The sequence below is a fragment of the Rousettus aegyptiacus genome, unplaced genomic scaffold (assembly GCF_014176215.1).
Source record: "Rousettus aegyptiacus isolate mRouAeg1 unplaced genomic scaffold, mRouAeg1.p scaffold_m13_p_3, whole genome shotgun sequence".
Classification (NCBI taxonomy): domain Eukaryota; kingdom Metazoa; phylum Chordata; class Mammalia; order Chiroptera; family Pteropodidae; genus Rousettus; species Rousettus aegyptiacus.
The window spans coordinates 131,685,495-131,713,408 of NW_023416306.1; the positions used below are offsets into that span (position 1 = coordinate 131,685,495).

At 37.9% G+C, this 27,914-nt stretch overlaps 2 protein-coding genes and 2 pseudogenes across 4 annotated transcripts in view; 2 read left to right on the plus strand and 2 right to left on the minus strand.

Annotated features, from left to right (window-relative positions):
- Nucleotides 1-1,277: 1,277 nt before the first annotated feature.
- Nucleotides 1,278-1,396, minus strand: LOC118600975 (annotated as a pseudogene).
- Nucleotides 1,397-7,648: 6,252 nt separating this feature from the next.
- Nucleotides 7,649-24,544, minus strand: CIAO2A (cytosolic iron-sulfur assembly component 2A). 2 transcript variants are annotated; one of them, XR_001596422.2, is made up of 6 exons: nt 24,234-24,544; nt 20,494-20,658; nt 13,158-13,207; nt 11,027-11,072; nt 9,752-9,846; nt 8,838-8,941 (listed from the first exon to the last, which is right to left on the minus strand). XR_001596422.2 is itself a non-coding variant. In XM_016141101.2 (5 exons), the coding sequence occupies exons 1-5, from the start codon at nt 24,355-24,357 to the stop codon at nt 8,844-8,846; spliced, it is 483 nt and encodes a 160-aa protein (XP_015996587.1). In that variant the 5' UTR covers nt 24,358-24,539; the 3' UTR covers nt 7,649-8,843. The 2 variants fall into 2 exon arrangements, 1 of the variants encoding a protein (XP_015996587.1); XM_016141101.2 differs by lacking the exon at nt 9,752-9,846 and having other exon boundaries at nt 7,649-8,941; nt 24,234-24,539.
- LOC118601214 lies at nt 15,268-15,386 on the plus strand (annotated as a pseudogene).
- Nucleotides 24,545-24,744: 200 nt separating the features above from the next.
- Nucleotides 24,745-27,914, plus strand: part of SNX1 (sorting nexin 1) — a 36,846-nt gene continuing 33,676 nt past the window's right edge. The window contains exon 1 of one of the 2 annotated variants that reach the window (XM_016141092.2): nt 24,745-24,774. In XM_016141092.2, the coding sequence (XP_015996578.2) occupies nt 24,760-24,774 (15 nt within the window). In that variant the 5' untranslated portion in view covers nt 24,745-24,759. Of the gene's footprint in view, nt 24,775-26,350; nt 26,552-27,914 lie in introns of those variants that run through there. The other variant, XM_016141091.2, reaches the window with a different exon arrangement.

The window sequence follows — 27,914 nt, forward strand, 5'->3', positions numbered from 1 at the left end:
AAAATTGATGAAAATTAAAAAATAAGTAGAATTTTACCTTTTTATATCTTATTATATCCCATTTTATTTATTTTTGGCCAGAAAGTTCTCTGTCAACCTATCTAGCCCCTATTTTAGTCTACAGAATTAAGAAACCTAGAAAACTCCACCTTTTATCCTATTTTTTAATTCACTTCGATCAATGGGAAGAAATGACTTGCCCAAATCATGCTGTTTATTATTGGCAAGTGCTCAGTTGGAAACCAGGCCTCTTTCCATATAGCCTAATTCCATTGTCTTGGTCCTGATTCTTCCATGTTGTGTGAGTGTGGACAGGTCATTTAACATCCCCTGGCCTCCATTTTCTTAACCTATAAAATGAGGTAGTAGGATTAGATTAACACAAAATCAACCCCCACAGTCCCTGATGGTAGCCATGTATTTCAGCTGAAGAAATGAAGGTCTAGCAAGGCTCTGCAACTTGGTAAGGGTCACCCTGCAAGGCAACCTTGATCTTTGCACACATATTCATTTTATATAGTTGTCCCCCCTTATCCACAGTTTCACTTTTCATGGTTCCAGTTACCTGCAATCAACTGTGGTCTGAAAATATTAAATTTTCCCAACCACCGATATCACCATGGCTCAATGATCCAGTATCACCCAAACATATGATCCTCCTGCTGACAATTTGCCAGGTCAACAGTAGCCTAATGCTGCATCGCAATGCCTAAGACATTGATCTCACTACACCTCATCATACAGGCATTTTATCATCTCACATTATCATAAGAAGAAAGGCGAATACTGTACAATAAGACATTTTGAGAGAGACCAGTCACATAACTCTTATTACAATATGTTGTTATAATTGTTCTATTTTTTTATTAGTTATTATTCTTAGTCTCTTACTGTGCCTAATTTACAAATTAAACTTTATTCTAGGTATGTATATATAGGAAAAAACATAGTGTATATAGGGTTCAGTACCATCTGCAGTTTCAGGCATCCACTGAGTCTTGGAACGTATTCCCCATATATGGGGGGCCTATTGTATTCTGACTCATCTGAACATACCTCACCTTAATACAGCCTAGGAACACTGATATGACAGCCTCAGGAATCCAGCAACAAGGAAAGTCGGTTGATGTGACCCAATTTAGCTTAATTATCTTAACCAGAATAACAAAAAATAACAACAAAAAAACCTAAGAACTATAACATTCCTTAAAAAAAAAAAAAAAAAAAGCTTTACTAAAGAATCATAATCATTTTTTTCTTATTTTTAAATTTTTTTACGCCTACAGCACCTGGTCTTCCTAGGTGGTCTCCCACCTAAGTACTAACTAGGCCCAACCCTGCTTAGCTTCTGAGATCAGAAGGGATCGGGCTTGTTCAGGGTAGCATGGCCATAGACTCAAAATCATTTTTAATTCTGCATGAATCAATGAATTAGCAACTGTACACCAAGCTCAACATTAATCACTCCTATCGTTGTTAATGACGTTAATGAATCTTTGGAAGCCCCAGGAAGCTGGAATCCACTGTTGCATTTAGTAGGTAGAAATGTAAAAACCGGAAGGAATGTTAGAGATTATCTAACACCTTCATTTTATAATGGGAAGAAGGAGGCCCAAAGAGGGAAAGTGACTTTTATCAGAGTTCACATTACTCAGGGGACAAAGCCAGGATTAAAAGTCAGGCCCCCTGACCCTTCATTTAGTGGACATTCCTCACATGAAATGCTAAAGGCTGAAGCCATGGGTGTAGCCAAATCCCCTTCTTATGACTAAAGTGAGTCTGAAACAATTCAACAAGAAGACACTGTACCAGGCACTGTGGGATATAGAGGAGGCATCTAAGAAGATAGGAAACAGAGAAAACATTCAAGGTAACCAAAAATATGAGCAGTGTGCTACAGTATTAGCCCCTAGGTGTTTAGATAAAAGAAAACTTCCCCAAGGCTTTCCCAAGGGGGAAAAATACATTTTATTTATCTCCCACTTAAAAAAAATATTTTGTAAAATGGTTTTATAAAAGATACATATATCATAAGAATATTTTGGGGGGTTTTAAATAACAATTATTAAGGGTTATCAAGTTATTAAAAGGAAATATATTCATCGCAAATAAACTTAAGGCAGAGAGAACTACTCTTAAATCTTTATAATTTCCTTCTATCCATTTTATATGTAAATGTATTCTTTTGTTTTTCATTGGGATCACTTAGCATATATTGTTTTGTATTTTGCTTTTCCTTTCTTGATTTTATCTTGAGAATTCTCCCATATAATTAGTGTTCGAAAACATTAAGATTCCATTAAATGAATGTAGTATAAATTATTTAACAACTTATCAATTGTTGGATATTAAATTGTACATTTTTTATTATAAAAAATATTGCTGTGATCATGTGATTCATAAAGTAAGATTTCAAAATAATAGTCATGAATAAAGTAAACAATTCAATAAATGGTGTTGAGACAATAATTAGCCATCTGGATAAAAACTGAGTTGGCTTCATTTCTCCTTGTATACTAGTATAAATTCCAAATGGATCAAAAATTAAAATGTTAAATAACAAAAATTAAATGGAAACATAAGACATATGTTTTATAACCCTCGAGAGGAGAAGACCTTTCTAATTATGACAAAAACTCCAGGATACATAAAATTAAGGACTGATAAATTAAGTCCAGAAAAACTGTTCATGGCAATAAAAAAAAAAAAAAAGTAAAAAACAAGTGACAAACTGTAAAAAATACTTGCAACACACATCACAAAGGGCTACTCTCTCCCCAATATGTAAAGACCTTCTGCAAATTATTAAAACAGACTAACAAGAAAAATGGACAAATGATATGAACAGATAGTTAACAGAAAAAAAAATACATATACAAATAGTCGCTCAACCTCGTTGAGAGAAGTACAAATTAAAACTCCACTGAGGTGTAATTTTTTACCTATCAGTTTGACAAAAATCTAAAAGTTTGATAAAGCCTTATTTGGCTGCACTGAAATGGAGCTTTCATACCTTGATGGTAGGGGTATAAAATGGCACAATCTTTTTAAAAGACAATTGGTCAGTATCTACCTATATAAATCCATAGATACCTTACCCAACAATCCTATTTTCAGGAATTTATCCTAGAGTTCTACTTGTACATGTATAATATGAGCTACATAAAAAGTTGCTCATTATAGCATTATTTATAATAGCAAAATAGTGGCAAAAACCTAGATGTACATCAATAGGAGGCTTGTTAAATAAAATGATACAGACAACAAAACACTCTGACACTGCAGAAAGTAATGAAGAAGCTCTTTGTACCTTGATATGGGAATATCTCAAAAATACAGTAAAGTATAAGTAAAAAAAATAAATGGATAAAGTAAGGCATAGAACAGCCAAATCTGGCACGATATATGCTTAAAATTTGCGCAAAAAGTGTATGTGTGTGTGTATATACATGTATATATATACACATATGTGTGTGTGTATATATATGTATGTGTGTATGTATGTGTGTATGTATGTATATATATATACATACATATACACACACTTACATACATTTGTATTGGATTTTACAGGCATAAAAACTCTCTGGACTAATAAATAAGAAACCATTAACCATGAAACCTCTTGAAAAGTCATGCGAGCTGGCACTAAAGAATCATGCTTTGCTGCCATCTAGTGCTCCCTAGATAATTGCACCCAGCCAGGCAGGAAGATCGTCCCCTCCATTAAGAAACTTAGCACCAAAGGGCTCTCTCTTCTATTTTTATTTAACACTAACAAAGAATTTACTACGTTCTAGACATTGAGCTCAGCATTCACTAGTATTCTCTCTTAATCCTTATAACAGCCTTATAAAATAGGTACTTTTATTATCCTCATTTTACAAATGAGGAAACTAAGGTAAAGAGACATTAGACATTACACAAGATTATACAGCTACCATGCGGTTAAGTCTAGGGTTAGAACAAGTGGCAGATTGGCACCAGGCTCTGTGCTCTGAACCACCTCCTTTGTGAGGGTCAAAGGTCTATGTGATCCTAACAGTGCGCAGAGAGAACCTCACAGTCCACACAACAACAGCTACCCCCATTCCCCCAGCATATCCGCCCCAAACAATTTCACACAGGGAGTGAGTTTACCTCTGCCTTATAGGCAGTCTAACCTGAGTCAGGGACAAACACTGGTCCAGGCTAGATCCAGTGGGCTTTATACAAATTTTATTTGTAAAATATTTCATACCACATACATAAAGATATAAGGAATAACATAATAAATACTCAGTACCCACCAGCAGCTTAAGAAATAGAGTGTTTCCAGTAATGGCGCATCAGTGATGAGTTTCAACGCTCACGGTTCAACGGCTTGTTTTCTTCTATTGTATTCACACACAGGGGACACCAAGTGGACTATGAATGCAGTATGACTTTTATAGCAATTCTCATCTTTCCTAATAAACAATCCTCCCCTAGTTATTTGTATCCTGCTGGAGTTATCTGCTGTTTGGGTAACAAAGCAGTTGCTTTCCAGTGGAGTTGAGAAAGCGTCTCGATTATTTGTGATAGACTAAGAAAATAGTGGCTCCCAACCAAGGTTGTGAACCTCCAGGCTTCTAGGAGTTACTGAAGGAATGAGAAGCCCAAATACTGAGCTAGCACTATTTGTCCACCAGAGTTATTAACCTGGGATCCACTGACTTCTTAGCAAATCCATGAAAGTCCTGGAATCCCATACTTTTTATGAGTGCCTTTTTCCTTTAGGGAAGGGTTTCATTTCATATCTTTTGTCAGAGTCTCAGAGGTCTGAGACCTTCCAAAAAGGTTAAGAATCATTTCTATAGAAGAGAGGTTGGCAAATGGCATAGGCCAAATGCAGAACAATACTTGCTTTTGTACAACCCACAAGCTAAGAATAGAATTTCTATATTTTTAAATGGTTCAAAAAAATCAAAAGAATATTTCATGATATGAAAAGTATATAAAATTCAAATTTGTGTCCATAAATAAAGTTTTATTGGAACACAGGCACTCTCGTTCATTTATATATTGTCACTACAAAAGCAGAAATGAATATGTGCAACAGAGATGCAAAGCCTAAAATATCTGGCCCCTTTCCGAAAAAGTTTGCTGACTAAATGGGACTAGATAATATGTCTTGTATACATCTACTTCTCACGTGCATGTAGATGTTATTACAATTAAGTATAAACTCATTTAAATATATTATTAATATAGTGAACATTAGTCATAGAAACCCTATTAACTGTATGTGGGAAATTCCCACCGCGTGTCTTGCTGGGAAAAAGTTAGGCTCCCCATATGGATTCTTCCTTGTCCCACCTCCCTAGCAGCCCGGACATGGAGATGTGACTTGGGATCAGACCATCTAGGATTTAGAAGCTAAAGTGAGTCACATGAAACAGTAGGGATTAGGGATAGAGGAGCGATCATTCTGGCAGTAGTGGAGACTTAAACATTACTAACTTCCAAGAGCAGCAGGGTCAGCAGGATGGGTGTGCCTGCAGCAGTGACCTGTTCCTGGTTGCACATCAGTGGTCTCCTTACCAGACAGTTGGTAAAGTATGGTTTTGTCTTTGGGTCTGGCTTTCCAGCCTCTATGTCTACCTGGCCAGGACAAGGTCAGGCACTCCATGAGACTGAGCCTGCGTCACTCATTGCTTGCAGCAGAGGGCTGAGAGCAGAGTTCAGTACGTATGAACTCCAGGAGGACAGTGGCTGATTCATCTCTCTATCCTCAGCACCTAAGATAGTACTTGTTATCTGTAAAGTGCTCACTAAATATCTGCTGATAAGTGCACCAGTGAGTAAGTACATGAATTGAAAGTATACACTAGGGATCTGACTTCAGACTCCAGAACTGGCAGTGAGTTTCATGTATCAAGATCTCATGAGAAGGGGATGTAAAGATAGCCCTGCTCTTCAAGCTCTATATGTGGCTTTCTGGGTTTACCAGATTATCAGGGCTCCAGTGATGAGAAATGGACAGAACTTGGAGATTCATGTAAATTTGACCCTGGGCTATGAACCCCAGAGCTCCCTCAGATAATGCTTTCTCATATCTTAGAAGGTGCTAGTCAAAAAGCACGTGCGTACTAGGTGGAAGAATATGGAACAGTGTGCACACCAGGTGCACTAGCTCTTGCCCTGGACCTGGATCAGAGATTGCCATGAAGCAAGAAATTTGGTGTTGGTGCTAAGGACTTTTTCTGGTGGGTTTGTAATTTAGAAAGAAGTGATTACAGTGATAACCAAAAATCGGCAACATCGCATTACTTCTGGATCTATTTATATATGGTGGGCGACAGATTTTTAAAGATCTGGAAGAAAGGAGCCAACGAGAACTTTTATAGCAAGAGATTGGGAATCGACAGTGATATTTCCACAAAGCTAGTGCTCCAATACCACAGTGACTGTGGTTTCTCTAACAGTGGCATTTTTGATCATCTGAAGAGAGGAGAACACAGGGATATTCCCAGTGCAGAACTTTAGCAGAAGCCCAGATGGCTTAACAGGATTTCTATAATCAGTATGTGGTATAAGAATTAGTTTTATTTTTGTCCCCTACTACCATTTGAAACTTTGTTGAGAAGACATGATCTTCCTCTGTCCATGCATAAAGATTTAGGCAGACATATTTCTGTCAGATAAATCTTCCTGTCACTTTTAATCATACAATCTCATTGCATTAAAGTATCTGGTCAAAACTACAAACTTGGCATTTACTTTTGCTAATCTGAGCTTTAGGCCTGAAACCTACAGCAGAGCAGTGGGATGGAGTCCTTTGCTCCTTCTTCATTCCTCTTCAACTTCTCTATATGTTACCTATTTACCATGGCCTCGGAAGCTGAGGGAGAAGCACTAGAAATAGACCAGTTCTTACTTACCTGGCTGGCTCTGTGTTCTCTGGGCTTGCTTGGTGTTAAGAGCTGGCTTTCTCTTGGGTTGACATCTTCATGACTCAACCAGAGGTTCCTGCTGTGCCCCTTGACCCTGGAAGATGCATTTCCATCCTGGCTGTTCACTTGCTGTCCTCTTCTCAATACTTGGGCCCCAGGCAGTATATGTGCAGACCCTTTTGGCTGAGGTCTCCTTGGCTTGCTGATGGCCTATTGGAAACATCAAATATGACCCCACAGCATGGCCCATAAGAAAATTTATTCATCCCTAGCCATGACAACGCCATCACCAAGGCGGTTAGCTTTGCCTTTCTTTTACCCTCTAGATTTCCTAAGCAGGAGTCAGAGGCCAGCCTTCAGCCCACTTCTGCTTGCTTTCTCAGGCCTGAGTCAGGCCCCAGTTTTCTGGGTCTCCCAATACAGAGAACACATTTCCAAACTGAGTTGTCCACTTGAAATTCTCCACAGCGGATAGTGGTAGATGGTATCACTTCCCTACCCTTCTTCCAAAATGGGGGTTGGAACTCAGCACTGCAACAGCGTTTCCCAAAGAAATCTTTTCATCAGTCTTCTTACTAACTCCTCTGTTCTCTCAAGTTATATTCTTAAAGTAGATAAAGGGGTTCATGTTCTCCTGCCTTTCCCTTAGTATCTTCAATCAAATTTGAGGCAAAAGAATTCCATTCTAATAACTTGTCTGTTACTTATTGCTGCATAACAAATAACGCCAAAACTTAGTGGTGTAAACAACAAACATTTATTATTGCTCACAGCTTCTCTGGGTCAAGAATTCAGGCGTGGCTTAGCTAAGCAGTTCTGGCTCATGGTCTTGTGAGATTCCAGTCAAGATATCAGCTTGAGTGGAACTGGACATGGTTCTGACTTCTGACATGGTTCACTTCCACAGTTTGCAAGCTGGTGCTGGTTGTCTGTGGAAGGCCTCAGTTCCTCTCCATGTGGAATTCTCCATAGGGCTGCTCAAGGGTTCTCATGACATTGCAACCAGATTTCCACAGAATGAGCAATCCAGATCAAAATGAAAGAAGCGATACGTTTTATGTTTTAGCCTCAGAAGTCACACACTGTCACCTCTGATTCTTTATTAGTCACACCAGCCAGCTCTGACTCAATATGGAAGAAAACTATACAAAGGCATGAATACCAGAAATCGAGGATCATCGGGGGCCATCTTGGAGGCTCCCTACCATGCCCTGTTACACTTCAAACGATATTATCCCCTAAAACAAACTGAACAAAGTACAAGTAAAGAAGAGACCATAAATTTAGATTGTTTTAATCAAAACTTCTTTGGGGACTTCTTGATCTTCAAAATTACATATGTCATTTGGCGCACTTTACACTTATTCCTCATCTATAAATGGGTCCAGGACCTTCCTTGAAGGAAAGCAGGGCCTAGGCCTGATCTTAAGGGTTATTTTTGGTTCTCAGATCTCTGATTCTACACAATAATCCAAAAATAAAGCTTTGGAAATATCTTTTAGAGTTGACATTTACACTGAAATTTACAGTTCAATAAAGACATTCTAAGGTGTGTCATTATAAGAATCATCTCTGTTTTATTTATTTTACAGAGTAATGATTTAAATTGAATACATTTGGGCACGGTAAATATTTGACATGAAAAGCAGTTGTATAAGAATGGGCGTCAGAAAAATAGCAACTCATCTTACACATCACAACTAGAAAATATTTTTCTGTCTGATCATTTAAGTGTTACAAATCCTGAGAATGTTATACACTGAACAAACTCGGTACTACCTTATAATTAAATCTTGCTTGGAAATCATCCTTTTAAAAAAATGCTTTGAGGTACAAATCACCTATGTATTAAACATGAGTCTTTTACATTTTACAGAATTTAAACAAATATATCAAATAATTACAGTTCAGTGGCTCTTAAAACAGCTATTAGTCAGGTTCAAGGACACACTGTTCCACAATTTCCCGTAAATTGGGGTTCTCCATTGCAGCTGCCACTCGCTCTTTGTCATTTATCTGCTTGTTGACTGCAAAACACACAGACAGAAGTTAGCAAAAATATTGTGTCAATATATGGCAACAGACACTATTTTTATTAGCCTGTTAAAACAGAAAATTTAACTCCTTGAGAACTTACAGTTGGTTTTGGTTATTCATAAGTTCTGGAAAGGACACTTAGAGAAATATCCGCTATAATCCTACTACTCTACTACAACTTTTCATTTCTTTCTTCCCAGTCTTTGTTCGTATATATAGTTATATTCAGTAACTACTTATGTTACTGAAGTAATGTACTTCAGTAAACACAATTTTTAAAATTGCTTTTTTTTCCCTCTTGAGCCTATTTTTTAAACTATAGGGTTATTTAACACAGAAAAAATTATGTGTTCTATATTAATTATGAAGACTATGCTACAATAAACACCTTTAAACATACAGCCTTCTTTCTGAAAAGATTCTAAACGTGGGTTTATTAGATCAGAGGATACAGGTATCTTCATAATTTGATTCATATCATTGAATTGTTTCCCAATATTTTTTAGCAACTTATATTTGCAACAGCAATACATGAACTATCAGTTTGCCAGAATTACCTGGTATTAATAAAAACAAATTGACACACACACACACATAAAACAGGAGGTAAGAAATGGCTCCAGTTATTGTTGTAATTTCTTGATTAATAGTGAGATAATATTTTCCCATGTTTATTTATTAGTTCTTCTTGTGTGGCTTTTTTATTCATGTCTCTTTCTATTTATCTACTAGGTCTTTTTTTTTTTTTTTTTTTAAACAGTTTGCATGGATCTTCACATGATAAATGTATTGGCTCATACCTTTTGTCGTTAATTTGCTAAAAGCACTCCTGATGGAAGAGTTCAAGAGAGGGATGTCCATATTCTTAAAGCGGGCTAACTTTTCTGGGATCCTGCTAAAATGTCACATGTAGAAAACATACATATATTCCTACATAAACAATTTTAATTCTGTATTTCTTCCTATTACAATGTAGGCTCCACGAGGGCAACGATGTATCTCAAAGGTCAAATTGTGCCTACATATAGAAAGCACTCAATAAATACTAAGTATGAAAAGCCCAGAATGATAAAGTTTAGTACTATGGTGTTATTAAATCCCATAATCAAGAGGAGTTTCAAAAACATAACAAAGGTGGATTTAGAATACCTAAACTCTTTTATTTTTTATATTAACAGGTACAAGCCGTCAGTTTAAGGGATCTGAATAAATTTAACCCACAAAGAGTAAAATCTACATATTGAGTAACTGCGAAAATGGGACATGGTTTTAGTAGTTTTCATGACAGTACCTAAAATGTTTCCTGGATGGGCTGTTCCTCTGAAAGCAGTGGACTTCCCTCTTTGTAATTCTCTTCTGTGTTTGTGTTTTTGTACATCTCTTCCTATGTGTGCTTTTCTAAGTCACCGTCTTCCTCTGTATGTCTGTCTTATTGAAGTTCTTACTCTATTCCTGTTCCTTTCTTATCTGCTGTCTTTTTCCAACTTCTCAATTTACCTAGTGATGAAAGCTAAGCACAACATGCACTTTAAATGTATTCCTCTATTTTCTCTCTATAATTTGTAGATAAAATTCTGTTGTATTTAATGTAACACATAGGCGATGTGCAACATTTTGTCTTTTGCTTTTCCCGAACCTCACCTCTATTTTTAAGTGGCTTACATTGACTCAGAAAGACAACACATATTCCAAGATTCCCTACAGCTTTACTTGGTAGACCTTTGATTTCACTTTCAAGTACATAGCTCTCTAGCTTACAACCAAGGAAAAGAATCAAGTCCTGTTTAGAGCTTATAAATAAATCAAGGTTCCTAGAGCCAGATGTTCTTTACAGATGTGTAGCCAATGTCCTAAACTAGTCCATAACTAAAGGGTCTAATTCTAATTCGCCCAGAGTCCTATTACAAAAGTTACTTTCTTGAAATGTCTAGGTTTCCTCACCTCCAAGAAGAGCTAATAACTGATTTTGCACTTTTTTGCAAATGACCCTGCAGATACTTGGCTGGCAGAATAATCCGGTATCCAAGATAAAGTACTATCTGAAGTTGTTTTTTAATAGTTCAAGATTCACTTACTGTCTTCCTCTGTTGAGTGGGTTCCTTCAGAAATGTAGATTTCCAACTAGGAAGAAAAATATTAAAAGTAAAACATTTACAGCATTTTAAGATGATAAGTGAGGTGGAATGTACAAAGAACTCAAGTCTAGGGATTAAAGCCCAAATCCTGTTTCCATCATCAAAGATTTAGGGACAAATCCCTCAGATTATTCTTTGAAACAAGTGCTAAAATGAATAGGATTTTTAATTTTGGTCACCTGGGGAAGTCCTATAGGGGGTAGTCTATTATTTCTTTTATGAATGCAAATGAATATAATTTTATATAAATGAGATCTCACTCATATTTTATACATGGATATATTTATCCTTCCTCCCAAACCAGTACTAAACTTCCTCCCTGCCCAACCTCCACCAAGAAAGCTATAATAATAATCTAGTGTAGCTTCTTCCATCCTTTTCTCTATACACCATAATCTAACACAGATTTCACACATACATATACCCCAAGGTTAGATGTTCTTTTGTATTGCTTATTTTACAAAAATGGGATCACAATATACAGTTTTCAGTATCCTTCTTTTTCTCATCCACGTTTATCTTGATAAATTTATTCTCAAGTACAATATTGGTTCAGCTACCTGTCCGGACCCTGCTGCACTCACTCTCTCAGATTAGCTAACCTCTAAGAATCAGGGCTTTTGAGACAAATCTACAAAATTGTTGCAGATCCTAAGGTAAATAAATCATGTTATAGGATATAGACATGTTTACTCTCTGGAGAACCCTGGAGCATATCAGCTAATTCTTATATACTTATTTACTACTGAGATGTTCTTCATGAGTGAAAAAAACCATAGCTTATTATGGCTAAAAGAGACCTTAGATATTATCTAGTCTATTCTTTTTTAAAAGACAAAACACCATATAAATTCCTAGTGGCATAATACTAATTCTTATTCCAGACAACAAAGTACCAGGTATAAAATCACTCCACTATAGCCATGCCACCATGAACACGCCCATCTTGTCTGATCTCGGAAGCTAAGCAGGGTCAGGCCTGGTTAGTACTTGGATGGGAGACCACCTAGGAACACTGGGTGCTGCAGGCTTTTTTTAAAAAAAATCACTCTGTACTCATTTACTTGGGTTTAAAATTATGCATGATGCATTATTCTGCAAACAGCAAATAAAGGAGAAGAGTCAAGCACTTACCCTGCTATTCCTATATAAACTGTACCTCCAGGTAACCAGACAGTTGTTTTGGTACCTTGTAGGCATAAAAGATTCTAAATTTGAGAGGTTCCTTGTGGTCCTCTTTAAGTGGGTCTTAGTTGGTTTTAAGATTTTGTACACGAAAAAATGCTCAACATTATGAGCCATTAGGGAACTACAAATCAAAACCACGATGACATACCACTGCAAACCCACTAGGATAGCTTTAATAAAAAAGACAAATAATAATAAATGTTGGCGAGGATGTGAAGAAATCAAAACTCTTATACACTGCTGGTGGGAATGTAAAATGGTAGAGAAGCTATGGAAAACAATCTGGGAGCTCCTCAGACAGTTAAATATAGAGTTACCATATGATCCGGCAATTTTACTCCCAGGTAGAAGAGAAATGAAAACATGTCCACACAAAAACTTGTACACACACGTTCACAACAGCATTATTCATAACAGACAGAAAGCAGAAACAACCTAAATGTCTATTGACTGATAAATGAATAAATGTGGTATATCCACACAATGGAATAGCATGTAAGGCTATAAAAAAGAATGAAATACTGATATATGTTGTAACATGGATAAATTCTGAAAATACTATTCTAAGAAGCCAGTCTTAAAAGACTACAAATTGCATGATTCCATCTAAATAAAACATCCAGAATAGGTAAATCTATAGAGACAAAAAATAGATTAGAGGTTGCTTAGGGATGGGGGAGGGTTTGGGAGAAATGGGGAGTAACCACTATCCGTATGGGGCCTATTATTGGGATGATGAAAATGTTCTGAAATTAATAGTGACTTTGCACATTTGGTGAATAGAGTAAAAAACATTAAATTGTACACTTTAAAAAGGTGAATTGTTTATGTGGATTACATCTCAATAAAGCTGTTATAAAACAACAAAAAACATCTTCCTTACCTTATGTTTAAACGGTAAACACCGCTGAAGTTTTACTCTTAAGCACAGCCCTGTGGAGGAGAAAAAGGCACAATTATCCCTTCTTACTGGTTCTTGAAAAAGTATACAGCTGTATCTAGGCATCTCCATATAGTATAGTAGCTAAAAACAGCTTTGGCTCAAGCCATTGTAGGTCTCCTTTGAGCCTCACGCCATGCTTGCTAGCAACTTTAATATAGACATAAACTTATATATTCCTCATGATAATCCAATGAGGAATATTATTAGAGTATAGGAATGCTCTAATAATTTTTGAATGTTGATTTTGTATTATCAACTCCACTCCGCAAATTATGAAATCAAAGTCACAGTGTAATTTGTCCAAGATCACTGAACTAGTAACTAGAATTGGAACCCAAAACCACTGCAAAGTCCAAGTACTTTCTACTATATCAATTTGCTTTCAGGCAAAGGTCAATTAACTCATTAAACTTTACCTAATGCCCCAAACAGGTCAGGCCATGCAAAAATTTAAAACCCAGAGCCACTTGAAAAGGACCACAAGAAACCTCTTGAAGTTGGAATACTCTATGCATGCAAGGTCCAAAGCTGTTTCACTAAAACAAGTTCCTCTGAAGTTCAGTTCAATGCCAAGTCATAGTTCAATGATTCTTTTTCTAGTTTAGACTTGAAAGAGAAGTTAAAACTGGGCTTGGAACAGACCCCAGTACCAATGTTCCACTTCCCTCCCACCTCAAAATAAGGAATGAATTTTAAACTACATCTATACCCCTACACATAGAAAATAAATCAAACTCCTCTTATTATAAAGAGAAAGTATTTCGGTAATAACTTTTGGCTTTGCAGGCTTTTATTTGGAGCAATTTATTTCCTCTCCCAACTAATACTTAAGGGCTTATTATACTATAAGGAATATTTCCTTAGTATTTTGATTAAAAAAAATAAAATAAAACCCCAAACCATCCATAATAGCAAAATACAGTTGTTAGACTAGCAATCTTTTGGGGAGGTATTAAATTAATTTGCTTTTGGTCTTCTAAGCACCACTAGGTTTTCTAACAGAATTATTTGAAAAATCCCAGAATAGGAAAAGGGATTAGATGAGCTACAATGAGACTGGGCCTAATTTAAGAATCTAGAACACAGTAATTCCATAATACATATTAGGAAACTCTAAAGACAATATGTAATCTCTTTAAGAGGGTCTTCCATTGGAGGGTCTGCCTTAAAGCAAATCTGGAGAGCCCTTTTCTTCCCTCTGCCCTCACATTGTCTCCTTAATGTTACTTGTGTACCATCTGAGCATCCTCATGTTTCTAGTCATTGTTGGTAGGTGTTTTATTCATTAAGTAAATAGTAACTTTTACATTTCACAAAGCACTTTCTTGAACATCGATATCCTCAAGAGAGGCAATGAAGTATAACTGAGATAGATACTTTGGGTTCAAAAGTGGCTCCGCTATAGGTACTAGCAAGTGCAATCAGACAAGAGAAAGGTATAAAAGGCACCCAAATAGGAAACGAAGAAGTCAAACTGTCACTATTCGTGGATGACATGATTCTTTATATAGAAAAACCTAAAGACTCCATAAGAACACGACTAGAAACAATAAGCAAATACAGTAGTTGCTGGATACAAAATCAACATTCAAAAATTATTAGAGCATTCCTATACTCTAATAATGAAGTGTCAGAAAAAGAAGTGGAAAAAATAATTACTTTAGCAATTGCAACAACAAAAAAATAAACCTATAAATAAATTTAATGAAACATGTGAAGGACCTATATAACAAAAATTACAAGATCCTATTAAAAGAAATCGAAGAAGATACAAAGAAATGGAAAGATATTCCATGTTCTTGGACTGGAAGAATCAACATAGTTAAAATGACCACATTACCTAGAGCATTATACACATTTAATGCAATCCCCATCAAAATCCCATCGGCTTTTTTTTAAAGAAACAGAACAAAAAATCATCAGATTTGTATAGAAGCACAAAAGACCCTGAATTGCCAAAGCCATCCTGAGAAAAATGAACGATGGTGGAGGCAGCATTCTGCCCGACTTCAAATTATACTACAAAGCGACAGTAATCAAAACAGCATGGATCTAAGGCCATGCCACCCTGAACACACCCAATCTCATCTGATCTTGGAGGCTGAGCAGGGTTGGGCCTGGTTAGTACTTGGTTGGGAGACCACCTAGAAACACCAGGTGCTATAGGCTGTAAAAAGAAAAAAAAAAAAATTAAGTCTACAGCCATGCTACCCTGAACAAGACCGATCCCTTCTGATCTCAGATGCTAAGCAGGATTGGGCCTGGTTAGTACTTGGATGGGAGTTAGTACCTAGGAAGACCAGGTGCTGTAGGCATAAAAAATTTTTAAAAACAAACAAACAAAAAGGAGATTGTAAGCTGACAAAGTCCTTGCCATTTGTGAGGTCAACCAAGGGTTGCCTCACATAAAAAAAATATATATTAAAAAAAAATTGTAATCCAGAATGGCATGGTATTGACAACAAAACAGACACATGACCAGTAGAACAGAATCGAGAATCCAGACAGAAGTAAACCCCTGTTTATATGGGCAAATAATTTTCGACAAAAAAGCCGAAAATGTACAATGGAGAAAAGAAAGCCTTTTCAATAAATGGTGCTGGGAAAACTGGAAAGCCACCTGCAAAAGAATGAAACTAGACTGTTGTCTACCACCACAAACCAAAGTTAACTCAAAATGGATTAAGGATCTGAATATAAGATCTGAAACAATAAAATGCATAGAAGAAAACATAGGAACTAAACTCAAGGACCTTGGCCTTAAAGAGGATTTTATGAATTTGACCTCAAAAGCAAGGGAAATAAAAGCTAAAATAAATGAATAGGATTATAACAAACTAAAAAGCTTCTGCACAGCAAAAGAAACTATCAATGGGTAAAGAGACAACCATCCAAATGGGAAAATATATTTGCAAGCAACACCTCCAATAAGAGCCAAATGTCCAAAATATATAAAGAACTCATATGACTCAATAACAAGAAAAAAACAAATGATCCAATCAAAAACTGGGCAGAGGACCTGAACAGACTTCTCCCTAAAGGGCATACAAATGGACAACAAATATTTGAAAAGATACTCAACATCACTAGCTATTAGGGAAATGCAAATCAAAACCACAATGAGATACCATCTCACACCTGTTAGAATAGCTATAATCAACAGGACAAGTAATAACAAATGTTGGAGAGGATGCGGAGAAAAATGAACCCTCATACACTGTTGGTATAGCCACTAGGGAAAACAGTATGGAGGTTCTTCAAAAAACTAAGAATTGATCTACTATATGATCCAGCAATCCCTCTACTGCATATTTACCCCAAAGTCTTGAAAACTCATATCCAAAAAGATATTTGCACGCTCATGTTCATAGCAGCATTATTCGCAGTGGCCAGGACAAGGAAGCAATCAAAGTGTCCTACGATAGATGATTGGATAAAGATGCTATGGTACATATATACAATGGAATATTACTCAGCCATAAGAAGAGATGAAATACTGCCATTTGCAAAAACATGGAAAGACCTCGAGATAATCATGCTAAGCGAAATAAGCCAGACAGAAGGTAAAAATTGCATATTATCACTTATATGTAGGATATAAACCTAAAAGCAACAAAGGAACAGGACAAATAAACAGACTCATGGACATGGACTAGACTAGTGGTTACCAGAGGGTAAAGGGTGGGGGAGGAGGGGACAGATAAAGGGGGTCAAATATAGGGGGGCAGGGGTAGAGTGAAGTGGGTAAAGAGGGTCAAATATATGGTAGCTGAAGGAAACTGGACTTTGGGTGGTAAATACACAATAGAATATAGAGATGTCAAATTATAATGTACACTTGAAAATTATATAATTGTATTAACCAATGCTACCCCAATAAAATTAATTTTTAAAAAAAGTGGCTCCACTACACACTAGTTGCCTGACCCTTTCTTAGCTTCAGTTTCCTATCTGTAAAACGAGTATTATAATAGTTACCACTATACATAAGGTTGTTTTGAGGAGCAAATAAATTATTATGCAATGTATTTAAAACAGTGCTTGGCATATAATAAGTATCCAATAAATGTTATTGCTATTTTATCATTTTCACTTTACAGCCAGGAACCAAGATAAGTGATTTGTTCAACATCACACAGCTAAGAAGTGGCAGAGCCTAAAGCTGAATCTAGACCATCTCACTTCAAATCCCCTTCACATTGGACCACACTTGCCTTTAGCCATTCTTGTCTGGACTAAGTCAACATAAATGACTACCAGCTAGTTTCTCTGCCTCACCTACTCGTACCCTTAGAGTCCTCCTTGTCTTTATAACTACTCACCAGGGTAACTCTGAGTAGGTGACAACCTAAGCAATCAGGTGGATTGTTACTCAAGTGCCTTTCCTTGCTTAGTACAACCTGCTCATAGGAAATGCCTCCTAACACATTAGCCAGAAAAAGAGCTCTCATCTTCGAGTTTTCTAATTGTGTTGATTGGACACAATTACTTTGATAAATTATTATACTACCATGTAAAAAACCAAACCCATGTCAAAAGGGCCAAAAAAAAGACGAAATTTTGTTCAAGATCTGAAATATTAACCATAACCTAATATTGGCACCTTTACATAGTTATTTTTAAAGATTTTTATTAAAATATAGCTAATGTACAATATTGTATTAGCTTCAGGTATACACTATAGTTATTCAACATTTAGAGACCTAAAGAAGTGATCACCATAATATACTTATTTTTATTTCATGTGCTCTCTCGATCTTTGTCCACACAAAATTTTCCAATAACCGCAATCATAATATTTAAATATTTAAATCTAACTTAACGTTCAAGCTATATTATACTTTACTCACACAGATACTGATTCCTTGATTAAATTCATCGTTTTCAGTAGCAATATGAAACTCATATTGGTGCCATTTCCTTGTTAATAGAAATTTACCAAAAATGTTTTGTACATGTTACTATTTTCTTCTGTGAAATTACTTCCTTAATTTCTGGGTGAAAGAGTAAAAACTTTTTAATGAGGATTTACTAATATGTACTTAAAGGCTTAAAAATATTTATATCACATGGCCCAATAATTCCACATACAGGAATTTATACTAAGGCAAAAATTAGAAATAAAATTGTCCATCACAGCATTATTTAAATTGTGAAAAGCCAGAAGTAATCAAAATGGTTATAAAAATTATGCTATAGTGGTGTGATTAGCATGTGACCTACATAACTATATAAAGAATAATATTTAGTAAGAAATAAAAAACATTTCTCATCTCTTTCATGCTTATTACTTAACGGTTGCAACAGATACCGTATCTATCTTACAGATAAGGAAACTGAGGCTCAGGAAGGTGAAGTAACTTGCCCAAGGCTACAAAATGGCTGACAAAGCTGGAATTTTAGCCCAGAGAACACAATATTTTGACAGCTGATCTGTATTTTCTTCTTTATGTTTTTTATGGAGGTTCGATATTATTGCCAACAAACATGTTACTTTTTTAATGGAAAAAACACAAAATAATTTTACTTTTTGAAAAATCAATTTGCTATAGGCTTTTAGAGTAGGGTAATGGACTGCCTATTTAAGGATTCTTATATATCAAAATATTTTAAGACATCTCCTTCACATGAAGACAATAGTAGTATTTTTGATATCAGTTGATTCAGAAAGTATCCAATGACCAAAAAAAAAAAAAGTATAAATTCAACAATACTTTTTCTAGCATTGGAATTTCAATAATCAGAATAGTATCTATGAATTAATGGGCCCTCAAGATTAATGGGCCCATATGCTGGAAACCACTAACAGAGGGATCTCAAGTCAACAAGTGAGAAGACAGAAATCACAACAGTAGGAACAATAATAAAATATTTATCTTTTCAATTCTTTGTAAAAACTTGTCTATTTTTTTAAACTTGCCTATTTTTAAATAGGCAATATATTCCCATTGTTTGAAAACTTAAAAATATAAAAAGATATTAAGTCTCCATCCCACCCTGTCTCCCATCTGACTAGTTCACCACTATTATCCACCCCTCACCATAACTATTCATTTTTAGGTATTCTTTATGTATATGCAATCTAATATAAATGTATATTTTTGCCTTTTTAAAATACAAATGTAGAAATATTATACTTTCTTTATTTCCTAACAGTACGTTAAAGACATCTTTCTATATCAATACATGGAGAGGTTCTCTATTTTTTATAGTTGCATAGTATTCCATTTTTAATACACATTAACGCTGATTATTTAATTAACCCCCTACTGATAAACATTTGGTTTGAAATACATCTCTTTTCTCTTCTTTATAATAAAGTATGTAATAGTTTTACACCTACAGATACCTATTGTATATCTTACTGTGAACCAATACAAAATATGGGGAATGCAGCCTCTCAAATAGAAAACTACCTTAAAAAATACCCTCCCACTAGTACCTCTGCCTATACTATATAGATGCCAACAGAATAGCTAAAAGGAGAAGATGGTGATGGAGGCAGTGCTTGTCTGCCAGCATCCATTCCAATCTTCAGAAATGAGAAGAGGAGATGGCCCAGGCCCCCTCTCTATTAATTGCTGTCATGTACCCCTAAGAGCAGCAGCATGGTATAACTAAAGAAGAAACATATTTGGAGTCAGGAGACATGGGTTTGAGTGTCAGCTTCACTATTTCCTGGCTATGTGATTCTGAGTTTTAAACTCTTTGAACCTCAGGTTCTTCATTTGTAAAATGAAGATAATATTAACTCTCTCACAGTCTAATTGTGAGGACTACAGAAAGAAGATGAATACAGTCGTCCCTCAGTATCCTGGACCCCCCTAGTATACCAAATTCTGTGGATGTTCAAGTTCCTTATATAAAATGGCATGGTATTTGCATATAACTTATACACATCCTCCCATTTACTTTAAATCATCTCTAGATTACTTATAATATCTAACACAATGTAAATGCTATCTTGTAAATAGCTGTTACACTGTATTGTTTAGGGAATAATGACAAGAAAAAATGTCTGTACATGTTCAGTACAGAGGCAACAATCTTAGGCCTAACTATGCAGTACGCTTTAGAACAATGTAACTTTTTTTACCCCAAATATCTTCAATCCTGATTTCATTAAATCCACAATGTGGAACCCTCAAAAAAACAGGCTGAGTGTGCATGCAAAGTATTCTATAAACCATGATGTATAATACCCAATGCTAATTGTTATTTTGGGTTTAAAACAGTTAGAAGAATCTAAAAATAAAATACGTATATAAAACCTCACCAATAAGAGTTGCCAGAGAGCAATGAGGTACTGTTGGCGTGAACCTGATAATAACCAAATAGTCCTCTTCATTTATCTCCTGAACCTCCACGCAGCTTTCCGTTACCACTTCCAGTTCTTCCAGAGTATTGGGCTTCTCTGGGTCCCGGATAGTTCGAATCAAATCTAAAGAATCACGGACAAGGTATTATATTAAAACAAATATTCAGTCCTAATCCAAAGACCAAATTCTTTTTGTTTAGGCAACTCCTCAAATTTCTGACAGAAATTTCCACTACCAGTTTCCTTTTGAGAAAATTATTTTCTTAGATTATTAGATTACATCAAGTTTCTTAGATCCAACATTGCAGAGAGAATATAAGAATGGAGAAAGTGTCATAGTAGGCTCAAGAGGAAGAGATAAATTTTAACTTAAGGAAGAAATAAATTTTAACTTAAGAGAATGTGATATTAGGATTTATGCAAGTAAAATCTAAACCAAATCTTTAAAATGAGCAACATTTCATTATTTAATATTTAAAGAAAATTGAAGACCTAGAAGTTTAGTTTGCCTGGAACTCAGCATAAATGAAGAGAATATAAGAGTTTGCGCCAGACCACCAAGGGTCATTTGTAGTCAGTTACAGGAAGTAGGATGTTTTGAAAAGGGAATGACATGGACAGCACTACTCTGTCAGCTGGTAACTCATCCACCAGCTGGTAGACTCAAAACTAAAGTGCAGAGAAAAAGCTGGGCCTAAAACAAGAACATGACAATGTTAACAGAGAGGAAGGAACACAGGAATAATTTCAGAAGCAGAATACACAGAATCTGACAACTGTTTAAATGCAGAAGACAAGGGGAAAAAAGGAGGATGACTCAGATCCTAAGTTAAGTGTCTGGGAGAACACTTATAGAATGGAAAAAAAAAAAAAGAGAGAGAGAGAGAGAGAGAGAATGCAGGAATAAATTTGAGCAGGGGCTGGGGCAAATGAGTTCAAGTTTATACATAATAATTTTGCACTGTGGCATAAGGTTTAAGAGAGCACTAGAGTGGTTGCTTAATCCATGAGATTCACAAAGAATGAGTAGAACAGTAGTTTTCAACCTTGGCTAAACAATGGAATCACCAGGAATCCTTTAAAACAAAAACAAAAACTGGTATTTGAGCCCTACCCCCAGAGATTCTGATTTAATTGATTTGTAGTATAGCCTGGGCATTGAGACTTAAATTCCTCAGGTTATTCTTATGTGTAGCCCAGTCTGAAAATCACTAATGTAAAGGGAGAGACCCAGGATAGATACAGAGAAAGCACCGAATTTATGGATCAAAGGAGGAAGAAAAGCAAGCAGCAGAGAAGGGAAGATAGGAGTGGTTAACAACATCAAATGCTGCAAAAAAAAATTCAGGTTGACAAGAGGTAAAACACATCTTTGATTTGTCACCCAGGAGGGTACCTATAAAAAAGCAGTTTCAGTAGAGAGGTGAAGGCAGAAACCAGCTTGCAGAAGGGGAAGTGGGAATTAAAATGTAGTTCTCAGGCTTTGGCAGGGAAGGGAAAGGCAGAAAAAGGACAGCTGATTTAGAAAAAACTACAATGACAAGCATAAGGGAAATGAGTATGTATTATACCCTGAGGGGAAGGATCAAATAGAGGAAGAGAGACCGAAAATTTAAGGAGGGGAAGAAGGGAGACTGGTAAAATAAGAAAATGAGACCAAGGATATGAGAGTTTGGGTTGGCCTTGGTGATAAAGGATTTCTGTCTTAATCTGAGGTTGCAGAAAAAGATGCGAAAGGAGAATAATAAAGACAATGGTGGAAGTAGATAGCTGAGAAGCAGAGGGAGTTCACATAGGAAGAGCTTGATGTTCTCAAGCCTTAAATTTTGTTCTATTAATTATAGCAACCCTGCAATCAGAAATGTAGCCGGGAAAAACAAGTCAATCAAATTTACCTTCTCCCCAGAAACTCTTGGGCTCATCACTTAATTAGAAACAATTTGAAAATGGAGGCAGAAATAAGGACACAGCTTCTCTTTCAGAGATTTCTGAAAAGTAATTTGCTGTCCCTCATCCTAGGCCTTTTTCCTGTAAGGCTTATTTATACAAGTTGCATTATATTTTTTATATGCTTTTTAACCCTGAAATTATTAAACTTTCTTAGTTTACTAGTGATTTGAGATATGGATTTATATCTTTAGAGAAATATTGTTCTCCTCACATTACTACTCTGAATAAAATTCTATGGCTCTGCACTTTATTTGAAGTTCTTCATTTATATTAAAACCTTCAGTATCCAATTCTAACCTAATATCTAAAATGATTTTTTTTTTTTTTTTTAGTCAAAAGGAAGTTTATTAGAAAAGGAACAACACTCCACAGAGCATGGACTCCTCTGAGAGGCAGAGGGGAACCTAAAACAATTTTTGACCATACACCTTTAACTACAAACCCTATCCTGTAGCCCCACCTATCTGCCATTCTTAAAAATACTATTTTCTCACCTCATACTTTTGCTCTAGTTCCCAGTTTAGTATGCTCTCTACCCCTCTATATGTACGGGTCCTACTAATTCTTCAAGGCCCAACTCAAGTGATTCCTTCTCCTTATAGTCTTTCCAGATGCCCCAAACAGAATTAGCATCTCTCCTTCCTCTGAATTTGTCTTTCAAGTCTATGGCTTTCAACTGCATACAATAAAGAAAATTATATATCTGTCAATATAAATATATATTGTTAGACAGAAGTCTAACAGGACAGGAATGTGTCTTTCTTCATGGAGATCATTCCACTCATAATGATCATAATATGGCTGGGGTTGAGTAAATCCTGCCTCTAGCAAGGGACAGGAAAACTAGCTATAAAGGTCTTTTCCATCCTGGCTTCCTTCTCCTGGTCTATAATCCTTACCTGTATTATATTCGTATTCTTATGGGTGTATCTTTTACCCTCGGTCAGCAGAAATATCTGAACACTAGTTAGATCCATTCCTTTTAGTTTTCAAAAACAATACTACATTAAGTCCAAAAAAGGAATCATAAGGCAATCGTGAAGTGGAAGAAAAGTGAGCTAAGTATGGAATCAGAAGACATGGGTTTCATTCAGTTTTTGCTTTCTCCTTATTCGCAGTGTGACCTCTACGCAGTTGTGTAATTATTCTAAACCTTTGTTTCCTCATTTGTACAATGAAGGTGGTCCCAGGGTTTAGAATAGGTGTGTGTGTGTGTGTGCGCGCGCGCGCGCGCGCACTCCAGTCTTGGCTGTGTTAAGGAACTATCAGTCCCAGAACCGGCTACAAAGAGTCTATTACGTTCTCTTCTCTTAGGGACCTCTGCCTAGTGCCTCTGTAGCGGAATAAAGTGACTGTGACCTTGGCCCAGTCTCCAACTTGGCAGTCACACAGTAGTGCTCTCAAAGGTGGCAGGGGTGCGTGTCCAGGGGCAAGTATTGCAACCAGGCCAGCTTTGCTTCCCAACCAAGTACCCTACACGCCAGCCCTGCCACTAGGACGTGGGGCAAGCAAGAGAAAGGAAGCGCTTAAGACTTCCAAGTTTGACTTGCCCCAGGTTTTGGAAAAGCCCAGGTCCTAGAAAGACCCACATTACAGAGAAACTTAGGATCCGGGAGAAAACGCTTCCCATGTTCCGGACAAGATCCGGCAACAACCCGAGTCGCCACTCCCAGCTCTCATTATCCCGCTCCTCCTCGTTACCCCGCACCTCCACGAATAATGCCAAACACTGCCATGGGTAAAATTACCATAAACCTCTAGCGCTTTCTCTTCCATGATCCGGGGCTGCCGGGCAGCTCCCCGCTCAAAGAGGCCTGAGAGCCACAGGGCTCTGCTCAGCGTCCAGGAAAGCAGCCCCGACAACCGCTCCATCCTCACGCTCCGCCATCCCTGGCGACTGTCCCACCCGAGCCACTGCCTTTCAGCAGCTGGCCTCGCGTCTTATCAACTTCCTGGTCTTCAAAGGGCCAAGGCGAGCCTAAAAGTCCTGGGGAGCAAAGAATAGGCGGGTCCAGACCAAGTACCGCGGAGCACTTAGGGAAGGGCGCCAAAAGTACCACAAGCCCCAGCATGCTTTGCTCGGTTTCGGCGGGACTAGAGAAAAAAAATCCTCGTGCCACGTGAGGCGCATTGCGTGCTGGGACATATGGGCGTTTTCTTCGGAAGACAGCTGTATTCTGGGGCGTGTAGTCTCCGCCGGGAGTGGGGCGTGGAATATAACGGTCTATTCGCCCGCCACTGATTGCCTCACTCAGCGCCCTCCATAAGCTACAGATGAATCCTGAAGAGGTAGGGGAAAAGAGACCTTGATTTCTAGCCCTGGAAGAGCGTGTGCGCGGAGTCTCTCCACTGCTATTACTCGGATAAAGCAGCTTCCAAACAATGTTTTCTCACTTCCTAGTCAGGCCGGAAGTGAGTTTCCGTTGCCGTGAAACGAGATGTCTTAGGAGCCCAGTAAGAATAATTAGGCATGACGAGGACGAGGAAGGGGAGGAGGGTGGCGGGGGAAGTGGGAGGGCTTTTTGGTTTTCTCTTCTCGTAGGGGCTCAGGCCAGCACAACTTCCCATACAGGTTGAGTATTTCTGCCAATCGCCTTCAAAGACAACTTAGAACGAGAGACATTTCCCTATGTCCAGTGCATTTAATAGTGACATATTGGAGATCGCGATCCTAACAAGAATGCCTTGAGTCCTGTGGCGTTCGTAGCTCTGATGGATGCCAGTAACAAGGTGGATGTTAGTTTTCTCTATCCATCCCGGCAATCAAATCTCAAACATTTATTGGGTACTTAATTTGCCAAACTTGGTCTATAGGCGCCAAGGATACAAAGAAAGGACGCAGCTCCTGCCGTTGCCAAGCATACAAAGGACAAGACTCCTGCCCTCAATCACAGCCCTGTGAGGGAGCCAACCCGATACTGAGGAATTTAGTTACAAACTAAACCATTTGTCAAAGTTGATGCCAAGTTTTATTTCTGTATGGAGAAGCAAGTCAAGATTATCTTGCAGATTATCCCATGATAACATCCCATTTATCTTTTAAACTCATGTTTAAAGATAGTTTTATCTAGCTGATTTACACTCGAGGATCGCCATACAACCAGTGAATAGTGTAGGCCCCAGGAAAATTTTGTTCACAGTTTAAAATTTCCCTGTCTTCTGTCCCATTTCACTTACCCCACGGCAATTGAGAAAATAATCGTGACTTTCTTGCAACCAAATTTAGGACACTGAAGTTTCACCTCTATGAGGCCTCCCGACTTCAACAAATAGAATCAATGATCTCTTTTACTGGGCTTGCACAGCACATTACAGCACTGAACGTATTGAGTTGTTAATTTACAAACCTGTCTCCCTCGAGCGCCTAGTGGGCCAGGAGCTTATTTATTTCTGTATCTCAAATGCATAGCAGGATGCCAGACACACAGTAGATGCTCAATATATACTTCTTGAATGAATTAACTAAACGTTGTACAAAGAATAAATGGCGAAACTTTATCGCAATATGTTCAAAGACCTCAATCAAAAATATTTATTGAGGCTCTGAAGGCACTGTACTTGGCATGGGTACGTAGTAGAGGTTTTCAGACACCTTTACTCAAACGATATCTTATGAAGCGTGTTAGATAAAGCTACACAAAGCACAAAGAGCCCTGGCAACCTGAGCAGCCCCTGTCTCCTTTCCTGCCCCTTTGAGTTGCGATCCAAGGCTCAGATTTGCTGGGCAGGAGCTGCGAGCTGTCCTCTCCCCGCCCCCAGTGCCTAGGCCCCGCCCCTCAGCCCCGGTCCGGCGCGTCCCACGGGGTTGGTCGGAGCCATCCCACTCCTCGTTTAGCTAGAACGATTTGCTCGCAGCACTATCTCTCTATAAAGTTGTTGTTGCGGCTTCCGCCGGGGGTGGAGGAAGATGGCGTCGAGTGGTGGTGGCTGTAGCGCTTCGGAAAGACTCCCTCCGCCCTTCCCCGGCCTGGAGCCAGAGTCCGAGGGGGCGGCCGGGGGGTCAGAACCTGAGGCTGGGGATAGCGACACCGAGGGGGAGGATATTTTCACCGGCGCCGCGGCGACTGTGAGTTCGCACTGTTTGGGGCGGCCAGGGGGCAGACGGGCTCCCCAAATGGAGAGAAAGGCTGGGCAGAGTGGGCCCGGCGAGACCTTGCTTTGGTGACAGTAGTCGTGACTTGGGGGGCGCTGAATAAATGTCGAGACGTAGGGCCTGGCTTTCCCGGCCCCTGGGCGAAAGGTGATGAGTGGCATGGAGGCTTCTCCGCTAGATCCCTGACTTCGAAGAGCCCCCGAGGTCGGCACTTGGCTCTGCGGTGTGGTGACCCCACAGACTCCCGGGGCTGTTTTGCTGGTCGTCTCCTGCCAGGTTAAGATTAGGGGATGGAGGTGCAGACTTTCTCTAGCCTTACTGCTCCTAGGATGCATAATGTTATCTGGAGTGGCCCAGCATAGTGACCCGCCCACAAACGCTTTCGTTAGCTCAACGCTTACTGGTAATTACCAAAGACCCTTTCTGGATCTTAGTTTGTTTTATAAGAGCTAGGTTGACTCCTCTGATCGCTGGAAAAATTGTGGTGGAGGTCAGTTGAAAAAAGGCCGTGCCAGATGAATCACTACAAAGACCGAAAGCTTTGTCCCTTTTAAAGGGATGTGTCTCTAAGTGTCTTAGTGGGAGCATATCTGTAAATGTGAGGAAGAAATGATGTTTTCCATAGTAATAGAGAGGTTTCAAGTAAGAGTTTGGTATTGGGGAAAACTAATCTTTGTATGTGGAATGTGGAATTCAGTAATCAGTACTGGAACCAGTGTGGAGATGTTTGGGACTTTTGTAAGAATACTGACTCATACCACTTGGTACAGTTCGTTCCAGGTTGAAAACTTCAGCGATTTGTCTGTGAATTTATGCATCTGTCTTGGATAATGCTTCTCTTCATAGTAGCTACTCAGTATATAAGTGACTAAATAAAACAGCTTTAAATTCTTTACACAATATGTCAGAAAACATTGGGAGTTGTCTCATGTCAGAAAAAGGTTAAGTTTCTTGGAAGCATCTTCTGTGACAATCATTAGAATTTCCCTGTATTATATTCAGACATTGAATCCATAATCCAAGCTTTAAAAACTCGCTGATGCTAATGTAACATCTCTGGCTGCCTAGTGAAATATGTTATTTTGAGAAATAACTATTGCTGCTAATTTAGTCTGTATTCATTTAAAACAAATCTTGAGCCTCTTTCGTAGTTCTCCTATAAGCCATGGAGAATAACTACTGTTGATAACTGCTAAGATGTACATATTCACATTAAATATCTGAAAGTAGAAACTCTGGTGCTGAAAGTGATTGGTCACATAAGCAAATGATGATTTATTTTCAGATAAGGACCCTGGAAGGGTGAGGAGTTATTTTCTAGAGTTATCCTAAGAAA

Coding starts and splice junctions, on each gene's coding strand:
- CIAO2A (XM_016141101.2), bottom strand. CDS start 24,357: ATGGAGCGGTTGTCGGGGCTGCTTTCCTGGACGCTGAGCAGAGCCCTG. Junction 20,659..24,233: donor GAAAGCGCTAGAGGTTTATG/GTAATTTTACCC, acceptor GTGATTCTTTAG/ATTTGATTCGAACTATCCGG. Junction 13,208..20,493: donor CTCTCTGGCAACTCTTATTG/GTGAGGTTTTAT, acceptor TCTCCTCCACAG/GGCTGTGCTTAAGAGTAAAA.